Source organism: Acinonyx jubatus, chromosome A1 (genome assembly GCF_027475565.1).
Source record: "Acinonyx jubatus isolate Ajub_Pintada_27869175 chromosome A1, VMU_Ajub_asm_v1.0, whole genome shotgun sequence".
In the NCBI taxonomy this organism is placed as follows: Eukaryota; Metazoa; Chordata; class Mammalia; order Carnivora; family Felidae; genus Acinonyx; species Acinonyx jubatus.
Window position 1 is genome coordinate 89,696,969 of NC_069380.1, and position 20,964 is coordinate 89,717,932.

General features: G+C 50.7%; 1 protein-coding gene across 34 annotated transcripts; it reads left to right on the forward strand.

Annotated features, from left to right (window-relative positions):
- The first annotated feature begins 712 nt into the window (after positions 1-712).
- CBY3 (chibby family member 3) lies at positions 713-19,645 on the forward strand. 34 transcript variants are annotated; one of them, XM_053219503.1, is made up of 6 exons: positions 713-796; positions 1,969-2,843; positions 3,592-3,684; positions 8,331-8,949; positions 10,142-10,558; positions 11,319-14,764. In XM_053219503.1, the coding sequence occupies exons 1-2, from the start codon at positions 747-749 to the stop codon at positions 2,651-2,653; spliced, it is 735 nt and encodes a 244-aa protein (XP_053075478.1). In that variant the 5' UTR covers positions 713-746; the 3' UTR covers positions 2,654-2,843; positions 3,592-3,684; positions 8,331-8,949; positions 10,142-10,558; positions 11,319-14,764. The 34 variants fall into 34 exon arrangements, 32 of the variants coding, with proteins under 32 accessions (XP_053075478.1, XP_053075490.1, XP_053075486.1 ...); XR_008297183.1 differs by lacking the exon at positions 713-796 and adding an exon at positions 18,828-19,645 and having other exon boundaries at positions 2,672-2,843; positions 11,319-15,115; XM_053219414.1 differs by lacking the exon at positions 713-796 and having other exon boundaries at positions 2,676-2,843; positions 8,787-8,949; positions 11,319-11,876; positions 12,189-14,764.
- The last annotated feature ends 1,319 nt before the right edge of the window (positions 19,646-20,964 follow it).

Here is a 20,964-nt window from a genome sequence, read left to right on the forward strand (position 1 = left end):
TCATTTTTACTATTTATCCTCTTCGTCTCTCCTCTATGCTGCTGGGGCCCCAAAGATCCCTTTTACTGGTGATGCACCCACCTCATACATGCGTTAAGTGCTGGCTGACAACTCACAGCTGCCCTGGCCAATACATCATGGGAAATGAAGGGTAGGAGAGAAGGGAGAGGGCGTTAAAAACTTGCTTTCTTGTGGTAAGGAGGCCTAACTGTGCAATTTATGCAGTTACCTATGGGATGGGGCTGAAACTAGTTTCCAACTGAGGCCACTCTCCTGCTTACTTTAGTTTGTTGCCCCGCCCTGCCCTGTTTCCCCCATCCCTTCTCCTGGAAGCATTTCCCCAATAAATCACTAAGCAAGAATTCTCATCTCAGTCTCTGCTTCCGGGAACCTGACCCATGACACCCAGACACTAGAAACTATCTTGTTTTTGTTTTATTGTTTGTTTTAGGGACTTATCTTGTTCAATCAGTCCCTTACATCAAATTCCTATCTCTGGCTCTGCTTCTAAACCTCCCCCCACACACCCCCACCACACACACCCCCCCACTATAGTTTGATAAGAGAACATCTCCTTCACTTCTGTACAACCCCGCCTGGAACACAGCAGACAATAACTGCTGAATATGGGAAGAGCCCAGGGTCTGTTTTATAGCTAGACCGTGTGCACCCCTTCTGTCCCAGGCTGGCCCAACCTGGAGGCATTGTGAGTCGTAGCTGGTGGACAGCAGCTTAGTGGTTCAGGGATGGGGCCAGGCCTGGGAGAGCAGCTTGGCACCTCCGACACATCCTCCAGGTGAGGCACAACATGCAGTGAGCATTACTGGGAAAGGGCCCTCTGGGAAGACGCAGCCTTAAACATGGGCCTGGCTGCACATTTCAGGCTCTCTTTGGGCTTTCAGAGAGATGATGCCCTGAGACAGATCTAGGGGGTAGTACCACCCCTTCAGCCCAGCTGTGTGCGAGAGGAATAAGTGTATGTTGGATTGATGAAGGCATGATAGAGTTCTATCCCTTTTCACCCTCCTGGAGAGAAGAGGAATTTAAAAGAGAACACATAGCCCTCTTCCCATTTAATAGAGTCAGCACTTACAGGCGCTGGCGGAGACAGAGAATGAAACTTGTCTGTTATCTGGACTTTAGCTTCCTTGAGGATGTAGTCCACTTGGGAGAAAAGTCATGTGTAGTCTGCATAACCTCTATGACTTTGAATTCTAAGCATAGGTCCTAGCCCATGGCACAGGCCCCCAAGATGTCACTGAGTATAATGCACCACTGTCACCTACATACACATCTGGGTTCCTAGCTGGACCAGTAGCATCTTGAGGGCAGGCACAGGCTAAGAACCCCTGCCCAGACCAAGCCTGGCCCAGAGCAGTTTATAAAATAACTGGACGTGGCAATAATGCCTTTGTTTATTTTAGACATCCTACCAAATACTTTCCTGAATCCAGACCTAGCCCTGGCTTTGTCATCCAGCAGTGCCCTCTTATCCACAGAATGAAGTTTATGCCCTGGTCCCCTTTCTAGCGTCCTCTTCTATTCCCAGCAGAGTCCCCTGCACAAATCCTACTCCAAACTCTTCCTTACATGGGGAACATGCAAGCTGTGCCTGGCTCTTCACTCTGCCTAGAGGTTCTCCATTGTCCACCCTCAACCTACATGGCAAAGTCCTGCTCAACTTTTAAGTACCTGTCTCAGCAATCCCTTCCAGCAGCCTGTCCTATGCTCAGAAAGCAAGGGATATGGTCCTTCATCCGCATTTTGTCTCCTGGGCCTGACACACAGTGGTCTTTGGAGAAGGTAGTTTCAGGAGATTGCTGTCAGTGCCAGTGTGCAGGGATGGGCTCCTCAGCGACCGGCACCCTAGTGCCAGCCTCAGAGCTAAGCCCTGTCCACCGATCCTCGCGGTTTGACCGGACAGCCTGTCCAAGCAGGCTGCTCACCCGGACTCTTGCTCCCCAGCAGTGCCCCTGGCTCGCCTTCATCATTCTGGACACAGGGCCTCCAGAGGCAAGGGCGCAGCCCTGGTCGCCCACGTCCTGGAGGCTCGGCACTGGGCACCCACGCGCCCCACAAGGTCCACTCGGTCCTCGCCCTGGAGGCCTTCAGGTGTCTTAGCTCAGGCCACATCAGCCGCCTGTGGGAGCAGCTGCAGCAGTTCTGGGCCGACCACTTCTCGCAGCGCTTCTCCCCGCGGCGCCCGCCGCTGCGCCGCCTCTCCTCCATGTCCACCTTCTACTTGCTAGACCACCGGACGCGCCAGGCCGAGCTGGGCCTCAGCTACGGCGCGCCGCGCACTCGCCTGAGCGACGAGGCCTTTGTGTTCCGCGGCGGCCAGTGGACCACCGAGGGGCAGCCGCGGCGGTCGCGACCGCTGCTGCCCTCACCCAGCAACTCGGGCTGGAAGACGCAGGTGCAGGGGGTCAACAGCCAATTGTTGCTGGAGGAGAACAACTACCTGAAGCTGCAGCAGGAGCTGCTCATGGACATGCTGACTGAGGCCACAGCGCGCATGCACCTGCTGGAGAAGAAGCTCGATTCCCAGGCCAGCCCGGCGTCTGGGGCGCGCTCCTGGCAGAGGAAGATGCGCAAACGCGAAGGCGCGAACGCGGTGCTCTTGCTCCAGCCGCGCGCTCTGGAGTCGCGGTGACGCAATAAAGCCCGTGCGGCGCACGCGCATTTCGCTCCTCGCTGCCGGCCCGGCGCCTTCGTGGGCAGCCAAGTGGGGTCGGCTCGGGCTCGCGACCTGCGGGTAGGGACCGTCACTTAGTGTGCGTTAGTGGACGGGTGACTCAGCCGGCAGCCCGTCTCGGGAGGGCGCGATAGGGCCGTGGAGGAAGGTGTGTGTGCGGCCCGCTGGGAACGCGGGGTGGGAGCCAGGCTTGCAAAGGGCAGTGCTAGGGGAGGGAGGAGTGGAGTGGGCGCGAGGATGGCAAGCAGGGGTGAGCAGTGGCTTTCTTGGCCCAAGGAACGGAGGACGAAGTCGGGGAGACAGTGAAACCTTGGGAGCTCAGCGATGCAGGGTGCGGTGAGGCGGTCAGGCGGAGAGGGTCGGGGACCTCGCTCTTGGCTCCCCTGGTTTAGAGGAGCGGCGCGGGCCAGAGGGTTTCAGCCTGAGTCCGGAGTATGTGTATTTTACGAAGCTTTCTCGAAACTGGGCCTCAGCCTCTCCCAGCTGCTGTGTGGCTTTTGGCGGGTAGCTTCTCCGTTACAGGTCTCCTTTCCTCCTCTGTAGAATAAAGGGTTTGTCTCACCCGGGGTGCAAACAAGCACTCTCCAGAGCTAAGCCTGTAACACAGATAGGATTTGCTCCACCCGCGTTGTTTAAAAGTTTTGCATTAGTTGTCAACATTAAAATTTTTTTAAAATATTTATTTATTTTTGAGAGGGGGGGAGGGACAGAGAGAGAGGGAGACACAGAATCTGAAGCAGGCTCCTGGCTCCCTTTCAGCACAGAGGCCGAGGCAGGGCTCCAACCCACCAATGAGATCATGACGTGAGCCAGTCAGTCGCTTAACCGACTGAGCCCCCCAGGTGCCCCTAGTTGCCAACATTTAAGAATTTGGAAATTTCATATTAAAAATCCAGATTTCCTGTGCTCTCAAAGAGACTTGGCCATCCTGGACCTTCATTTTGTCCTACAGCAGTGGCCTTGAGCTGAATCGTGGCTGTTACCTCCTGGTGAGTTTCACTCCTTTCTTCTGGTAGGTGTCTGATTTTGCTCTCCTCCTAGATCCATTTTGGATCAGGGACATGGGGGGGTCTGCTTCCCCCAACCCCTATACACACAAAGTATAGTAGAAGGTGCTTCAGGGAGTGTGTTGTACTTGTGGTTGATGTAACTGCACAACAAAAGGTGGTGACACCAGTCCTTGCAATCTGTAACCTTTTCCCTGGAATGTAGACGGCATTTCAGCAACCACTGAAACCTGAGAGCATGGGCCCTTTTCCCTAGGGTCAGGTAATACCTGTGAGAGAAGTGAGTGTCCTGCCTCCACCTAACTTTCCTTCAGGAGTAGACTAGGGATTACTAAACAGCTACTTTGATAGATGTTTTTCTGTGGGTTTGTTTTTGTTTTGTTTATTTTAAATGTTTATTTTTGAGAGAGAACACATGTGCATGAGCAGGGGAGGGGCAGAGAGAGAGAAGGAGACAATTCGATGCAGGCTCCCCACTGTGAGCACAGAGCTGGAAGGGGGGCTCTATCTCATGAACCCTGCCAGGTCATGGCCTGAGCTGAAGTCAGATGCCAGACTGAGCTACCCAGGCGCCCAACTTAACAGCTACTTTGTACAAAGATGTGGACTTATTTATTCAATCAGGAAAACAACACAAAACATGTCATTAGACACTAAGTTTAAAACATTGTGAGCAGTGCTTTTTTTTGTATTTTAGTAATTCTGTGTATACATTAATGTAAATTAAATAAAAAATATTTAAAATAGTTATGATGAAATCAATTTTCCTTTTAAAATAATTAAGAAAGGGGTGCCTGGTTGCTCAGTCAGTGAGGTGTCCAACTTCATTCAGCTCAGGTCAGGATCTCATGGTTTGTGGGTTTGAGCCCTGCATCAAGCTCTATGCTGACAGCTCAGATCCTGGAGCCTGCTTCTGATTCTGTGTCTCCCTCTCTCTCTGCCCCTCCCCTGCTCATGCCCTGTCTCTGTCTCTCAAAAATGAATAAATGCTAAAAAAATTTTTTTTAATAACTAAGAAAGGGGCACCTGGCTGACCTAGTCGGAAGAGTGTGTGCTCTTGATCCAGAGATTTTGAGTTTGAGCCCCATGTTGGGTGTAGAGATTACTTAAATAAAATATTTAAATAAACAAAATGAAGAAAAAATATATACAGACAAGGAAATGGAAAGGGAGTCAAAATGATAACACCAGAAAAAAATCAAGCCCAAAATAAGGTGCTAATGGAGAAACCATACTAAGTGAAAGATGCCAGACTCAAAGGGTCAGATATATGATTCTCTTTATATAGTATACCCATAATAGGCAAATCCAGAGAGACAGGAAGCAGATTGGTGGTTACCAAGGGCTGGTTGGGGGGGGGGGGGGGTGGGATTTGGGAGGAGGCAGTGACTGCTTAGCAGGCAAAGGGATCCCTTTTAAAATGACGAAAAATATTTTGGAACTGTTTGGTAATGGTTGTACAGCACTGAATGCTCTAAAAGCCACTGAATTGTACACTTCAGTGAATTTTGTGTTACGCGAATTTTACCACAGTAAAAAAAAAAATTTTTTTTAAGAAAGTGCTTTACATAAAAACATGAAGTAGGGGTGCTTGGGTGGCTCAGTCCATTAAGCATCCAACTTAGGCTCAGGTCATGACCTCACGGTTTGTGGGTTCGAGCCCCCTGTCCGGCTCTGTGCTGACAGCTCGGAGCCTGGAGCCTACTTCAGATTCTGTGTCTCCCTCTCTCTCTCTGCCCCTCACCCACTCACACTCTGTCTCTCTCTCCTTCAAAAATAAACAAACATTTTTAAAAAATTTAAAAAAAGAAACATGCAGTAAAACGACATGAGTTGTAGGGAAACAGCTAAAATCATAACAATGATCCAGGAATGCCTAAAGTTTAGGGAATATTGCTTTGATCAAAATACTTAACAATAAAGTAGCTGCGCTGGCAGACCAGAGCAGCAGGCAGGCAGGGAGCCCCATGTTTAGGGAGAGGCCATCCAAGTGGAGAAAGGGCTGGAAATAAATGCAGCAGGATGATATTTTGAGATATCTGACTTTGTTCTTCCTGCTATGGAATTTCAGCCCCTGACTGAGGCAGCCAAGTGTATTGCCCCAGGGAAGGATGTGACAAGAGCAGAAAGTTTGCACAAAGGACTCTTTGTGGCTTTCACCTCCTACAGCTCAGAACTCTGGGGATCAGAGCTTTGCAGAAAAATATTTTGGGGCTTGAAGAGGGAGGTCAAAGAGGCCGCAGATTTGTCTACAGCAAGAGGAAAGATGAAGGGAAATGGGAGCAGAGAAGCTGGTAGGTCTCCCATCTTGGAAAGAAAAAATTCCTTATCTTGACCCTACATTACTTTCCAGCTACTGCCCCATTTCTCTGCTTCCCTTTATAATGAAACTCCAAGAAGTTTCCTGTATTCACTGTCCTCAGTTCCTCCCCTCCCTCTTTGCTCTGCTCTCTGTCAAAGATGCCATCACCCTGCTATGTTGCTTTGTCCTTTGCCCATTGTCCATCCTCACCTTGGCCACTCAGCATTTCAGGCAGTTGAGGCCTCCTCCTCCTTGAAACACTGTCTTCACCTGGCATGGGAGAGGGAGGCACTGCACTCTCCCGATTTGCTTCTTCCCTCACACCGTTCCCTCCTTCTCAGTGTCTGGCTGATTTTACTCTCACTTCCTTCAGGTATCTTCTTAAAATTTTTTTTATGTTTTTATTTTATATTTGAAAGAGAGAGAGAGCAAGCAGGGGAGGGGCAGAGAAATGGAGACAGAATCTGAAGCAGGCTCCAGGCTCCGAGCTGTCAGCATAGATCCCAACATGGGGCTTGAACTCACAGTGACATCATGACCTAAGCTGAAGTCAGATGCCTAACCAGCTGAGCCACTCAGCCCCCTAGGTATCTGCTTAAATGTCATCTTTTCAGTGAAGTTTTCCCTGATGACTCTATTTTTTAATTGTTTTTTTTTTTTAGAAGTTTTATATATTTATTTTGAGAGAGAGGGAAAGCGACCAGGGGAGGGCCAGAGAAAGGGGGAAAGAGAGAGAATCCCAATCAGGCTCTGCACCATCAGCATAGAGCCCAACGTGGGGCTCAATCTTAGGAACCGTCAGATCATGACTTGAGCGAAGTCAAGAGACAGACGCTTAACCTACTGAACCATCCAGGGACCACCCCTCCCTGCCCCCCACCATGTCTCTATTTAAATGAGCATGTGTTCTCCCCAGCTGAAACCAGACCAACACAACTTACCCTTCTTTCCTGTTTTGTTTTCTAACACCTGTTACCATTTGATAGGCTGTATATTTTATTGTCCTTCTCCTCCCCCCCCCCCCACCTCTTAACCCACCACCACTACTAGGACACAAGCTCCATAGAGCTGTTATATTCTCTCCTGTATTTCAGTGTAGGAAAGTATTTAATGACACTTATTAGGACCTCTGAAAATATTCCTAGAATGAACATGAAAGAGCGGACCTAGGCCAGCCAACTCCATTTTGTTCTGTGTCCTCCATCTTGAGTGACTACGTCCCTGACATGGCCCCCTTTCCCGGAAAACCACAGAAAGAAATTCCCCTTCAAACCTCAGACCAAGCCTCTTCCCCTTGAGTAACTTCCGGCTCACCCGTTCAAACCTCCCATTCAAACCATGCCTGGCAACCTGCACAACAGGACTCTGACCCTTCCCCAGCCAATTGGCTAAGGCCACGACCATTACCCCGCCAACTGCCCCTAGATCCCTATAAAACCTTTGTGCTTTTGAAACTCGCTCTCTCTCTCCCTGGCATCTCACCGCTGCATCGGTGCAGGTAGGGGATTGAGCTCGAGCTAGCTCGAGTAAAGGCTCTTTGCTTTTGCATTGGACTCGGCTCCCTGGTGGTCTTTGGGGATCATGAATTCTGGGCATAACATTTGGGGGCTCGTCCGGGATCCCCAAGACCCCCGAGGGACTCCCGACCCAGAGAGCCTGACTGGCCATGGTTAGTGTCTGTTCGTTCCCTGTCTCTTCTCTGTGAGCTCATTTCTGAAATTCTGGTAGTGCCCGGTGCGGTCTAAGTGGACGCACTGGAGGACCTCGGGCCAGGAATTTCGGAAGACGTTCCGATCCTCCCTTCTGGAGGGACGTGGATTCCCCTCAAAGGTCTGAGATGAGGTGGGTCGTTCCCGCCGGTCGGTGTGAGGCCGTCGTCTAGCTTTCAGTTTTGCTTCCACGGAGTTGGAAGAGTTTCTAGGGGCCCTCTGTTTGTCTGTTTCTGTGTTTCTCTGTTTTGTTCTGTGGACTTACTGGACGGACATTATGGGACAGACTCAGACTACTCCTCTAAGTATTATGATTGATCACTTTAAGGATGTCAGGGGAAGAGCTAACAACCTCAGTGTGGAAGTCCGAAAGGGTCGGTGGCAGGTTTTTTGTTCTAGCGAGTGGTCAGCTTTCAATGTCAGATGGCCGCCAGAGGGAACCTTCAAGCTCCCTACCATCCACCAAGTCGGGTATCATCTCTCGGCCTAAGATGGGCCATCCTGATCAGCTCCCTTACATTATCACTTGGCAGGACCTTGTAGAAGACCCACCCTCTTGGCTTAAGCCCTTCCTAGCCCCATGCCCTCTGGAGCCAAAACGCATTCTCGCTTTGCAGGGGACAGAAAAGAAGGAGAACAAGAAAAGTCTTACCCAGCTTTCAGCACCCCTCTACCCTGTCCTACAAGGGGGGACTGAAGAAGAATTAATTTTTCCTCCCCCGTATAACCCCCCTAGGATGCTGGAAGAACACCATCCTCCTCCTCTGGGGGAGACAGATGCTGTTCCGAGAGCAGGAGGCGGAAACGCTCCAGTGGGAAGCCCGCCCTTTACCAGACAAAGGGCTCAGAGGGAGCAATCCGTCTCCGCCGCCGACTCCACTATTCTGCCCCTGCGAGCCACCGGGCCCCCAGATGCGGAGGGGAATCAGCCCTATCACTATTGGCCTTTCGCCACTAGTGACCTCTACAATTGGAAAGCTCAGAATCCTAAGTTTTCCAAGAAACCAACAGGGCTTATTGATCTGTTAGACTCTGTTCTTTTTACCCATCAGCCCACATGGGGCGATTGCCAGCAGCTTTTGCAGGTCCTGTTCATGACTGAGGAAACAGAAAGAATCCTCAACGAGGCCCGAAAACTAGTTCCGGGCGCAGATGGGAATCCCACCACCAACCAGGCTCAGATAGATGCCTTCTTCCCCTTAACTCGGCCCCAGTGGAATTTCAACACGGCAGAAGGTAAGGAGAGGCTCGGGGTCTACCGCCAGACTCTAATGGGGGGTCTCCAAATGGCTGCTAGGAAGCCAACCAATTTGGCCAAGGTAGGAAATGTGCAACAGGAAAAAGATGAATCTCTGGCTGCCTTTTTAGAACGGATCATGGAGGCATTCCGTACCTATACCCCCATGGATCCAGAGGCTCTGGAAAGCAAGGCAGCTGTTATCATGGCCTTTGTAAACCAATCGGCCATAGACATTAGGAAAAAATTACAAAAAACAGATAGACTAGGAGAAAAAAAGTCTGCAGAACTTACTGGTGGTAGCCAAAAAGGTATATAATAACCGGGAGCCTCCTGAGGATAAGCAGGCTCGCGCCATGGTGGCTGCCAGCAGTAAGCAGACTTGAGACCTGGCCAGAATACTATTAGCTACCACTGCTGACTTCCCCGAGGAACAAGACCGCCGTCTCCGGCAGCTGGTGGACAACTCAAGAGGAGGTAAAGGAACCACCAAGGGGGGGGAGGCAGAAGATCAGTGCGCATACTGCAAGGAGATAGGGCATTGGGTCCGAGATTGTCCGAAAAAGGCCAGCGGGAAGGGAAGCAAGACTGATCGGGTAAAAGTCTTAGAGCTAGATGAACTGAGTGATTAGGGGAGTCGGGGTTCAGACCCTCTCCCTGAGCCCAGGGTAACTCTTAAAGTGGAGGGGACCCTGGTTGACTTCCTTATCGACACTAGAGCACAACATTCGGTCCTCCACACCCCACAAGGAAAGGTAGCCAGCAAGAAGTCCTGGGTACAAGGGGCAACTGGTATGAGCCAGTATTCATGGACTACCCGAAGAACGGTAGATGTGGGGACGGGATGGGTATCCCACTCCTTTATGGTAATACCAGAATGCCCCTACCCGCTGTTAGGATGGGACTTACTGACCAAGATTGGAGCTCAGATAACTTTCAGACAAGGGGAGCCTCAGGTCACCGATGGCAAGGGCCACCCCATCCAGGTCCTGACCATGAAACTAGGGGATGAATACCACCTCCACAAGGAGGCACTCTCGAGAGAGGATAATATAGACAGATGGCTACAAGAATTCCCCTCGGTTTGGGCAGACGGGGGGGATAGGACTAGCTGCTCACAGGACCCCGGTCCTGGTAGAGCTCAAGCCAGGAGAAGGTCCGGTAAGAATCAAACAATACCCCATATCTCAGGAGGCCCGGAAGGGGATCCAGCCACACATCTGGAGACTACGAAGCCTAGGGGGACTAGTTCCTTGCCAGTCTGCCTGGAACACCCCCCTACTGCCGGTCAAAAAGCCTCACACAAATGACTATCGACCGGTACAAGACCTCCGGGAAGTAAATAAGAGGGTCACGGACATACACCCAACTGTTCCCAACCCATATACTCTCTTGAGCTCCTTGGCACTCTCCAGGGTCTGTATACTGTACTAGATTTAAAGGACGCCTTCTTCAGTCTGCTGCTGGCACCCCAGAGCCAACCCTTGTTCGCCGTCGAGTGGCATGATCCAGAGGAGGGCTACAGCAGGCAACTCACCTGGACACGGCTGCCTCAGGGGTTTAAAAATTCGCCCACCATCTTTGACAAGGCACTACACGAGGGCCTGGGTGAGTACAGAAAGGAGCACCGTGGTCTCACCCTCCTACAGTACGTAGATGACATCCTGATTGCTGTGCCGACATAACCAAGGACCGTGAGCGAGGGACCCAGGACCTGCTGGCTACCCTGGGGGCCTTGGGATACAGGGCAACCGCGAAGAAGTCTCAGATATGCAGGGAGAGGGTAAGTTACCTGGGATACATCCTGGAGGGCGGACAGCAGCGGTTATCAGATGCCAGAAAAGAAACTGTCCTAAAGATCCCTACTCCCAACTCCCGAAAGGAAGTAAGGGAATTCCTAGGATCTGCCGGCTACTGCTGCCTCCGGGTTCTGGGTTTTGCTGAGATCGCCAGGCCCCTATATGAAGCTACCAAAGAGGGGAAAACATTTAAATGGACTGAAAAAGAAGAAACTGCCTTTAATCAGTTGAAAAAAGCCCTCCTAAGTGCCCCAGCCCTGGGCCTGCCAGACATTACGAAGCCCTTCCATCTCTTTGTAGACGAACACAAGGGAATAGCAAAAGGGGTTCTAACTCAAGCCTTAGGCCCTTGGAACCACCCGGTGGCTTACCTGTCCAAGAAGCTAGACCCAGTGGCTGCGGGCTGGCCGCCATGCCTAAGAATTGTGGGGACAGCACTCCTAGTCAAGGACGCAGACAAACTGACCCTAGGACAGGAGATCTGGATCACGACCCCACACGCCATTGAAGGGGTCCTGAAACAGCCTCCTGATAGATGGATGAGTAACACACTTATGACTTATTACTAGAGCCTCCTATTCAACCCTCCATGAGTGCGGTTCCACCCCAGTGCGGCCCTCAATCCTGCAACCCTGCTGCCCGACCCTGACCTAGATGCTCCACTACATGACTGTGCGGGGATCCTGGAGCAAGTACATGGATTCCGGACGGATCTGACCGACTGGCCCCTCCCCGATGCCGAGGCTACTTCGTTCACTGATGGCAGCAGCTTTGTGCGGGACAGACACAGATTCACCAATAGGACACCAAAATAGAGCAAGTTATATCTGCTTGCAAGACCTGCCAACTCACCAATGCAAGAGCCACATCAAGTAAAAAAGGAACCAGGCTCAGAGGCACCAGACCAGGAGCCCAATGGGAGGTCAACTTCACTGAAGTTAAACCAGGAAAGTATGGTTATAAATATCTTATTATTTATAGACACCTTCTCTGGCTGGATGGAGGCATACCCAACCAAGCATGAAATGGCTCAGACGGTAGCTAAGAAGCTACTAGAAGACATCTTACCCACGTATGGTTTTCCTGCCATGGTAGGATCAGACAACGGACCAGCATTTATCTCGCAGGTAATGCAGGCAGTAGCCAAGGCTGTGGGGGCAAACTGGAAATTACATTGTGCTTTATAGGCCCCAGAGCTCAGGACAGGTAGAAAGAATGAATAGAACCCTAAAAGAGACCCTTACCAAATTAACCATGGAGACTGGCGGGGACTGGGTGACTCTCCTACCGTATGCCCTTTACTGGGTTAGGAACACTCCTTACACTCTGGGTTTTACTCCCTATGAAATCATGTTTGGCAGGCCACCCCCTATTATTCCCAACCTTCGAGCTGAACTTCTTGCTGAGTTTAAAGATCAAGAACTTTTTCTTTCCTTGAGAGGGCTCCAGAGGGTGCACGAGGACATTTGGCCGCACCTCCGTGCCATCTACGAGGCTGGCCCGACCCCGACACCTCATCAGTACAGGCCGGGAGACTGGGTCTACGTCAAGAGGCACCACCGAGAGACCCTCGAGCCGCACTGGAAGGGACCCTACATCGTGGTGCTGACAACCCCCACCGCTCTCAAAGTAGACGGCATTGCGACCTGGGTCCATCACACCCACGTTCGGCCAGCGGACCCCTCCACGATCCGGAAGGACTTCGTCACGCGATGGGCTGTCAGTCGGGACCAACACAACCTGCTCAAGTTCAGGTTACAGCACATTCGACCCACCTGATATTGGTAATTCTGTTAGCTCTGCTTGTCACTGCTCATGCTGCCGAGAGTCCCCACGCCCCCCAAAACATCACCTGGCAGATCATAGACACCAGCTCGGGGACAATACTTAATCAGACTTCCCAGAGCCACCCCACAGATACTTGGTTCCCAGAACTTTGCGTAGACCTCCAAACTCTGCTCCCCTTGTCACCATATGCCCCCGGATTCCATGCGCAGAATCTTTATTTCTATGTCTGCCCCGGCCACTCTCGCTCGAGCACATGTGGGGACGCGGCTGACTACTTTTGCGCCTCCTGGTCATGTGTCTCGACGGGGCACATCTGGTGGACCCCACCACGCACCGGAGATCTCATTGTGGTAAAGCGGCCCAGTGGCCCCCGACCGTCATATGCCTGGGGGCGCGGTAATCCCATAGTTATATCCTTTACAAGCCAAGGTAAAAAAACAACAGGATGGGAGAGTGGAAAAACCTGGGGACTCAGGATATATGACCGGGTTAGGCTGGGAGCCAAGGACAAGGGAACGTTATTTACCCTCCGAATGCAAGCGACTCCCCTTGCCCAGCAGTCCCCCACAAGGGTAGGACCCAACCAAGTACTAGTTCCCCGACCTGCCCCCACCCGGACAGCCACTCCCAGAAACACCTAGGCCTTGGCCACACAGCCCTCCACATCCCCTGTCCCTACCGGAGCATCACCCGCATCTCCTGCCCCAGGTCACAACTTACTATCTGATACAGACCCCTGTGGAGCACAGTTGTCGGAGCATACCAGGTACTAAACACTTCTAGACCCGACCTGACCAAGTCCTATTTGCTCTGTCTAGATGTCCGGCCCCCATATTACGAAGGTATTGCCATTAAAGGCAATTATACAACAGCCTCCAACTCTAGCTCCTGCAGATGGCAGCAGGCTACTGCAAGACTAATCCTCCAGGCAGTAACAGAGCAGGGCACTTGCATAAGCCACGTGCCCCCCCGGCAGTCACATCTCTAATGAAACCCTAACAGTCCCCAGGGAGACAATGTATCTACTTCCCCCCGAAAATGCACGGTGGGCCTGTTCCAGCAGCCTCGCTCCCTGCGTCCACTCCCAAGTCCTTAACTCCTCGAAAGAAGGCTTCTGCATACTCCTGTAGTTAATCCCCAAGCTAGTGTACCATTCGGGGGAAGAAATACTTAACAGGTTAGGCTCTACTAACCCCCGAAGTAAGAGAGAGCTTATTACAACCCTAACTCTGGCTGCGCTCTTGGAACTGGGATTAGCGGGGGCAGGGACCGGAATATCCTCACTCGTCATCCAGGACAAAAACTACGGAACCCTAAGGGCAGCCATTGACTTAGACATAGAAAGAATTGAGAAATCAATTTCTCATTTACAGGAATCCCTTACTTCCTTATCAGAAGTAGTACTCCAAAACAGAAGGGGATTAGACTTATTATTCATGCAGCAAGGAGGACTATGTGCAGCCCTAGGGGAAGAATATTGCTTCTATGTTGATCACTTGGGGGTCGTAAAAGAATCTATGGCCCTCATAAGGGAAGGGCTGCAAAAATAAAAGTTTAGAGAGAGAACAATCTCAGTCCTGGTACGAGTCTTTGTTCAACTGGTCTCCCTGATTAGCTACCCTCATCTCGGCCCTTGCCGGACCCCTCACCATCCTGCTCCTACTATTAACCCTCGGACCCTATATCATCAACAGACTGGTCCAGTTTGTCAGGGACTGCATAGGGGCCGTCCAACTAATGGTCCTCCGTGCTCAGTGCAAGCCCCTAATAACAGAAGAGGACAAAATAGAAATGCAGCCAGTCCCATGATTGGGTCCATAAGCTACATGACAAGGGGGGAATGAAAGAGCGGACCTAGGCCGGCCGACTCCATTTTGTTCTGTGTCCTCCATCTTGAGTGACTACGTCCCTGACATGGCCCCCTTTCCCAGAAAACCACAGAAAGAAATTCCCATTCAAACCTCAGACCACATCTCCTCCCTTTGAGTAACTTCCCGCTCACCCGTTCAAACTTCCTGTTCAAACCACACCTGGCAACCTGCGCAACAGGACTCTGACCCTTCCCCAGCCAATTGGCTAAGGCCACAACCATTACCCCACCAACTGCCCCTAGATCCCTATAACACCTTTGTGCTTTTGAACCTCACTCTCCCTGGCATCTCACCGCTGCATTGGTGCAGGTAGGGGATTGAGCTCCAGCTAGCTCGAATAAAGGCTCTTTGCTTTTCATCAGACTCGGCTCCCTGGTGATCTTTGGGGATCACGAATTCTGGGCATAACAAAGGTCTACAGGACCAGGCACCTGAATCCCAGGGAGCAGATGGTGTCTGGCCTTTGTCATTGGCCCAGATGTCTAATCCCCTAGGAGGCAGGAAAGATGTGCTAGATGTGTTGGAACTTTTGGTTACATCTTATCAGCCCACCTCTGACTCTAGCCACAGCTATGGTAGACGACTCCATGTACGCTGTCAGTGCCTCGTTTCAAGTGTCTACTGTAGGTTTCTCTGCTTTTCTGCTTTAGGGCTTTCTCCTAAGCCTCAGGACCTCTCTCAACCATAGGCATAGCCTGGGAGTGCAGGTGAGTTAACGCCTTCTGAGGCAACCTTCAACTCATAAGGGACAGAAGCCAAAATACACTTTGTTGAATTTTCCTTCTACCCTGTGTCATTCTCCTCCCTCCCTCTCATTTCCTGGATTCACCTACCATATCAACTGCCCCCAAGTTCTAGGCTCAGTCTCTGCTTTCATGGGGATTCAAGCTAAAACAGTAGGAAGTAGCAATGGAAGGGAGACTATAGGGATAGGAATCTAGAACTGGCTCATTGACCATTCAGAAGGCAACAGCGACCTCCCACCACTGGGGTGGTGATAACCCCTAATCTGAAGCATAAGACTTCCCTTTGGTAGATTGGAATAAGATAGAAGTTGAAGGGAAAGCTTGGCTTATGAAGTAGCTTTGGCCCTTGAAAGATGGGAAGGCAACTGTAATTACAAGGATTATAGGGGTGGCTAGTTTTTCTAAACCTGCTTTAGAAACTTTGCAGAAGGCATATAAGACTCAAGTTAGCCCACTCGACTGAGGGCATGATATGAAAGCCAGAAAGTCTCCCGAGGCAACGTAAATGCTAACTTGGGGCGCCTGTGTGACTCAGTCGGTTAAGCATCAGATTTCGGCTCAGGTCATGATCTTGTGGTTCGTGAGTTCGAGCCCCATGTCGGGCTCTGTGCTGACAGCTCGGAGCCTGGAGCCTGCTTCGGATTCTGTCTCCCTCTCTCTCTGCCCCTTCCTGCCTTTGCTCTCTCTCTCTCTCTCAAAAATAAATAAAGAAAATTAAGACATACTTACTTTTTCAGCAAAGCGTGCTGAAAACTGGGCCCACAATTTAACCATAAGGGCAGCAGAGCTGTGGAGCAGACCAGTGGATCCTCAACAATTTTCCTGTGCTAGAGTCAGGGCTTGAAGGGGATGGGGGGGGGGGGAGGGGGTGGAGGAAGGTGGGATCCTGAGGCCTGGGCCTGGCATGGGGTTGTTTGGGTGGATATATCTAAGAATCTTGAGCCTGAGAGCCCTGAGCAGTAGCTGCTTCCTTGCCTTGATATAGAAGAACAGTCTAGTTTGCCTGGAGGCTATGCAAAGATCTCACTTGAGGTGAATGTCTTATGCAATAATGCTGATCACTCTCACGATCACCTCCGCTCATTGCCTCCAGACCAACAACTAGAATTGGGTCTCAGCATGGCCTCTGCAGTGAAGCACAGTCCCTACTCTAGGAGGAAATAGCTCAGTCACCCAAAAACTTGCAGGACAGGTCTGACTGCAGGGACTGGGGAAGCACACCCAGGGAGTGGATCTTGAAGGTACCAGATGGGGGTGGGATACAGAATATTGTCGAGCAAGTTGGTTGATACGGGAGCATTTCCCATAACTGTACAGAATATGGTCGAGCAAGTTGGTTGGTCGAGCAAGTTGGTTGATACGGGAGCATTTCCCATAACTGAAGTGCTGCCAAGAACACCCAGATCTTGTCCTAAGGTGCTTCTGGATGACTCCGGAAGTTTGGACACCGTGGTGGCCTCAGTCAGATGAGTTGGAGATGCCAGCATTGCCTTGGCTGAGTTTTAAAGAAGGGAACCAAAGGCTCAGGGGAGTGGGAATGTTAAAATGGCTTTATTACTTAAACCAGAAGATCCACCATTTGACTGTTCTTTAGCAGCTGCCCAGAGGATGCTCCCTCCACTAAGGCAGTAGGGGATGAGACAGTGAAGGCAGCATTGAGTCATCTAGAAGCTGTTGGTGGCTGTCCCCTCTGGGCCAGAACTGACAGCAGGAGAGGCTGCCACGGAACAGGGCTTCCTAGTGCCATTGGAGATGATGGGATTCTCGAGTGGCATTTAGCTATTCCGATGGTGATATGATACTTAACAGCCAGAGGACAGAAGGGCCTTCTCACCACACTTTGCAGCAAGACTGGAGTGGCCGCTAGGGGACGTCTTGCTTCTCAGAGCTCTCTGGCAATGCCATGGGTGTCCATGGGGGCAAAATAAATGGGCAGCCAAAGGAGGCAGAGAGTGGGGTGCCTGGGTGGCTCAGTCGGTTAAGCGTCAGACTCTTGACACTCAGGTCATGATCTCACAGTTCCTGGGTTCGAGCTCCATGTTGGGCCCTGTGCTGACAGTGCGGAGCCTGCTTGGGATTCTCTCTCTCCCTCCCTCTCTGCCCCTCTCCTGCTTGTGCTCTCTCTCAAAATAAACAAATAAACATTAAAAAAGAAAAAGGAGGCAGTGAGCAGTGTAGAAAAAATGAGGGAGCAAGGAGAGACATGCACGCAGAGATCTGACAGTCTTGCAGTTTAAAATGCCTTTGTCTTCAGGCGGTATGTAGACACATCCGAGAGGAAGGAAAGGGAGATGGGACAGCTCCAACTGAAGTTATGTTCCCACCACTGCTGTCGAGTGGCGGGTTCGACATAAAAATTAAGTTATGGGAAAACATTTACAAACCGCATTTCCTGCACTGCTGGAAATGTGGAGTGAGACATGGACTGGCTACAAATACCAACAAGGAAACCAGGCAATATGAGATGCTGAGAAATGTGACAGTGACAGACCAAATTCAGACCCCGTGGGCGTGTCTTAGTTCAGGCTGCTGTCAAAATACGGTATTTTGGGTGGCTTTAATTTCCACAACAGAAATTTGCTGGAGTTCAAGGTCAGGATGCCAGCATGGCCCAGGCGAGGGCTGTCTTGCAGAGGCCAGCTTCTCCTTGTATCCGTACATGGCAGAGAGCAGAGCAGGGAAGCAAGCTCTCTCGTGACTCTCATGAGGGCACTAATTCCGTCATGAGGGCTCCATGTCATGATCTTACCAAACCTGCTCACCTCCCTAAGGCCCCACCTCCCGATGCCATCACATTGGGGGTGGGGTTTTGCCACATGAATCATTTTGGGAGTGGGGGACACAGTCCATAACAGGATGCAAATGCTGGAATCCTAAGCAGGCTCAGCAGGGAGCAATGCTGAACCCAGGACCCTTACCTGTAGCCATGGCCCTCTGCACCTGAACCCACCCCACCAGCCCAGGTGATGGATAGAAACTGGGGTGGTAACATCGGTCAATAAGAATGGTCAGTGGTTTCAGCTGGACCAGAAGAAACAAGAGAAGGGGACGGTTAGGGGTGGTGGTTGTATAACAATGCAAATGTGGTTAATACCACTTCACTGTACACCAAAAAATGGTTAGGATGGTCAATGTTTCTGTCCTGTGTATTTGTCACTTAGTAAAAAGGAGGGAAAAATGGTTAGGGGTGACTGTGCTGAGAATGGGGTCCAGAATAGAATATTGGCCAGAGGAACGTAAGAAGCAGCACAGCTTTGAAGAGAAAAAACAGACTGTGTCTGAAAAGTTGCATCTTTCCAGAAAACAACCTGCAATTCCCAGAGCCAAGCGCTTTCGAGAACGTGTTTAAGATGAAAGGGGAGAGGGACAGATGTGACAGCTGAGTGAGCATAGATGGGGGGTCATGTGTCCAGGATGGCCAGGGCATTGGCCTTGGCATTGGCTAGGATGGTGCCTCCTGCCTTCTGTAGGGGACCCAGGTGGCCTGGGTGTTTCCCACAAAACCACCTGCTTGCCCTGTGTCTTTCTGGGAGCTAAGGGGTCACAGCCTCACCCCAGTTTTCTACTTTTCCTGTTTCCATCTGGCTCAGTGCCACACAGTTTCCCCATGAGCACTTTACCCTTGCTCCTGCCTCACCCCTCAGTTCTGACACGGGTGTGTCTCTTCTTTCAGATTCTTGGGGCCACTCCTACCAGGATTGACCCCCTCTCCAGTTCAGTCTGGGAGGCCATCCGTGCTCTGCCTTGCCTGCTGTTGAATCTTGGACGCGTTCAGAATAAGAGCGAGATCACTCAGAAGCCTGTGCCCAAGATGTGCGTCTGCGCACACGTGGGACAGGAATACCACAGAAGCCTGTGGCAGCCAGAGGGGACTGGGCACAGAGCAGAGGCCCAAAGAACTTGCTCGGTCACCGGGAACAGGGCCAACAGGGAGTGAGGAGGCCTCACGTGGGACCCTGGGAAGCAGGAGTGGCTCTAGGGCTGTGACCAGCACCACTATCCCTGGAGCCACAGAGCAGGAGCCTTGGCCCCTGTACCCTCGGGAGCCACCAACCCATCAGCCTGTCTGCTGCTTTCTGTCCCCTCCTAGTATATCGCACCTACAAAAATTTTAGCAATGCTGTAATATCATATACTCAATTTGTTTTCAACTGGTCCATGCCCTATCTCTGATCAGGCAGAGCTGAATAGAAGTAAGGGGACAGAGGGTCATGGGGACTCTGTGCACTCATCAGTGGGTGGACTGGGTGTAGACCTTAGAGACCCATGTCCTGGGGTTATGCCAGCAGAGTTACAACTCTCCAGGGAAAGTGCAAGACCAGTCAGTGGCTTGGTGTGTGGATGACCATGGACTGAGGCCTGTGTGTGGCCTTAAAACCAATAGCGATGGGACTGTGGAGCATGGCCCTTCACACCGTGCGCAGGCCTCTGAAGAGACACATCCACCGGTCACAATGTATGGACATTTTTGGGTCCTGATTTTCAAACAAACTAAAACAAACAAAAAACACCCCCCCCCCACACACACACACCAAAACCGATAGAGGGGCGCCTAGGTGGCTCAGTCAGTTAAGCGTCCGACTCTTGATTTTGGCTCAGGTCATAATCTCACAATTTATGGGTTCGAGCCCCAAGTTGGGCTCTGCACTGACAGTGTGGAGCCTGCTCGGGATTCTCTTTCTCTCTCTCTCTGCCCCTCCCGTTCTCTCTCTCTCAAAATAAATAAATTTAAAACCCTAACACAGAAGACAGTTGGGGAAAGATGAAAATAGGCTGTATATTTGATGATATTACAGAATTGTTAAATTTGTGTAGGCATGATATATAGGGGTTATGTTTTGTGTTTTTGAAATCCTTATCTTTCAGAGAGACTTACTGAAATACTTACAGATGAAATGATGAGATGTCTGGAATTCATTTCCCAGTAGTCTAGGATGTGGGTTGGGTAAGTGGGTGAGAATACAAATGAAAAGATTTGGTTATAAACTATTGATTGTAGAAGCTGGGTGATGGGTACCTGAGGGTTTGTCATACTATTCTTTCTAATTTTGTGCGGTGGATATTTTCCGCAATAAATTGTTTTCAAAAAGAAAAAAAAGAGAAGCCTGAATTCCCCCGCCCCCTGTAACCATTTTAAAGAGATTTCATTAGTAATTACAAATCTCCCTTCAAAGAAAATACCAAGCCCAGCTGGCTTCATAGACAGGCTCCACCAAACTGTCAAGGAACAGATCATTTCGATCATAAAAGAACAAACTCTTCCAGAGAACAGAAAGAGAGAACGTCCCTCAGCTCAAGGCCATTATAACTGAGAGCAAAGCGAGACAAGGACTGTATGCAAAAGAGAGACACAGGCCATTCTCACCAGGAAAATAGAAGCGGTTAAATTCACTCCTAAATAAAAAGATAAGTGCAGGGGCACCTGGCTGGCTCAGTCAGAAGAGCATGTAACTCTTTAAAAAAAATTTTTTTTTAACATTTATTCATCTTGAGAGACAGAGTGTGAGCAGGGGAGGGGCAGAGAGAGGGAGACACAGGATCTGAAGCAGGCTCCAGGCTCTGAGCTGTCAGCACAGAGCCCGACACGGGGCTCAAACCCACGGACCGTGAGATCATGACCTGAGCTAAAATCAGACGTCTAACTGTGACTCTTGATCTCGGGGTTGTGAGTTTGAGCCCTATATTGGGTGCAGAGATTAGTTAAAAGTAAAATCAATAATACATTGGGGTGCCTGGGTGGCTCAGCTGGCTCAGCCTTTGACTTTGGCTCAGATTATGACCTCACAGTTCATTGGTGGGCTCTGTGCTGA

What these genes read in the sequence shown, in the direction of transcription:
- CBY3 (XM_053219414.1), top strand. Translation starts at nt 11,604, where the DNA reads ATGCAAGAGCCACATCAAGTAAAAAAGGAACCAGGCTCAGAGGCACCA. An exon ending in GACCAGCATTTATCTCGCAG is followed by an intron (nt 11,877 to 12,188) that starts GTAATGCAGGCA and finishes TCTTTCCTTGAG; the next exon opens with AGGGCTCCAGAGGGTGCACG.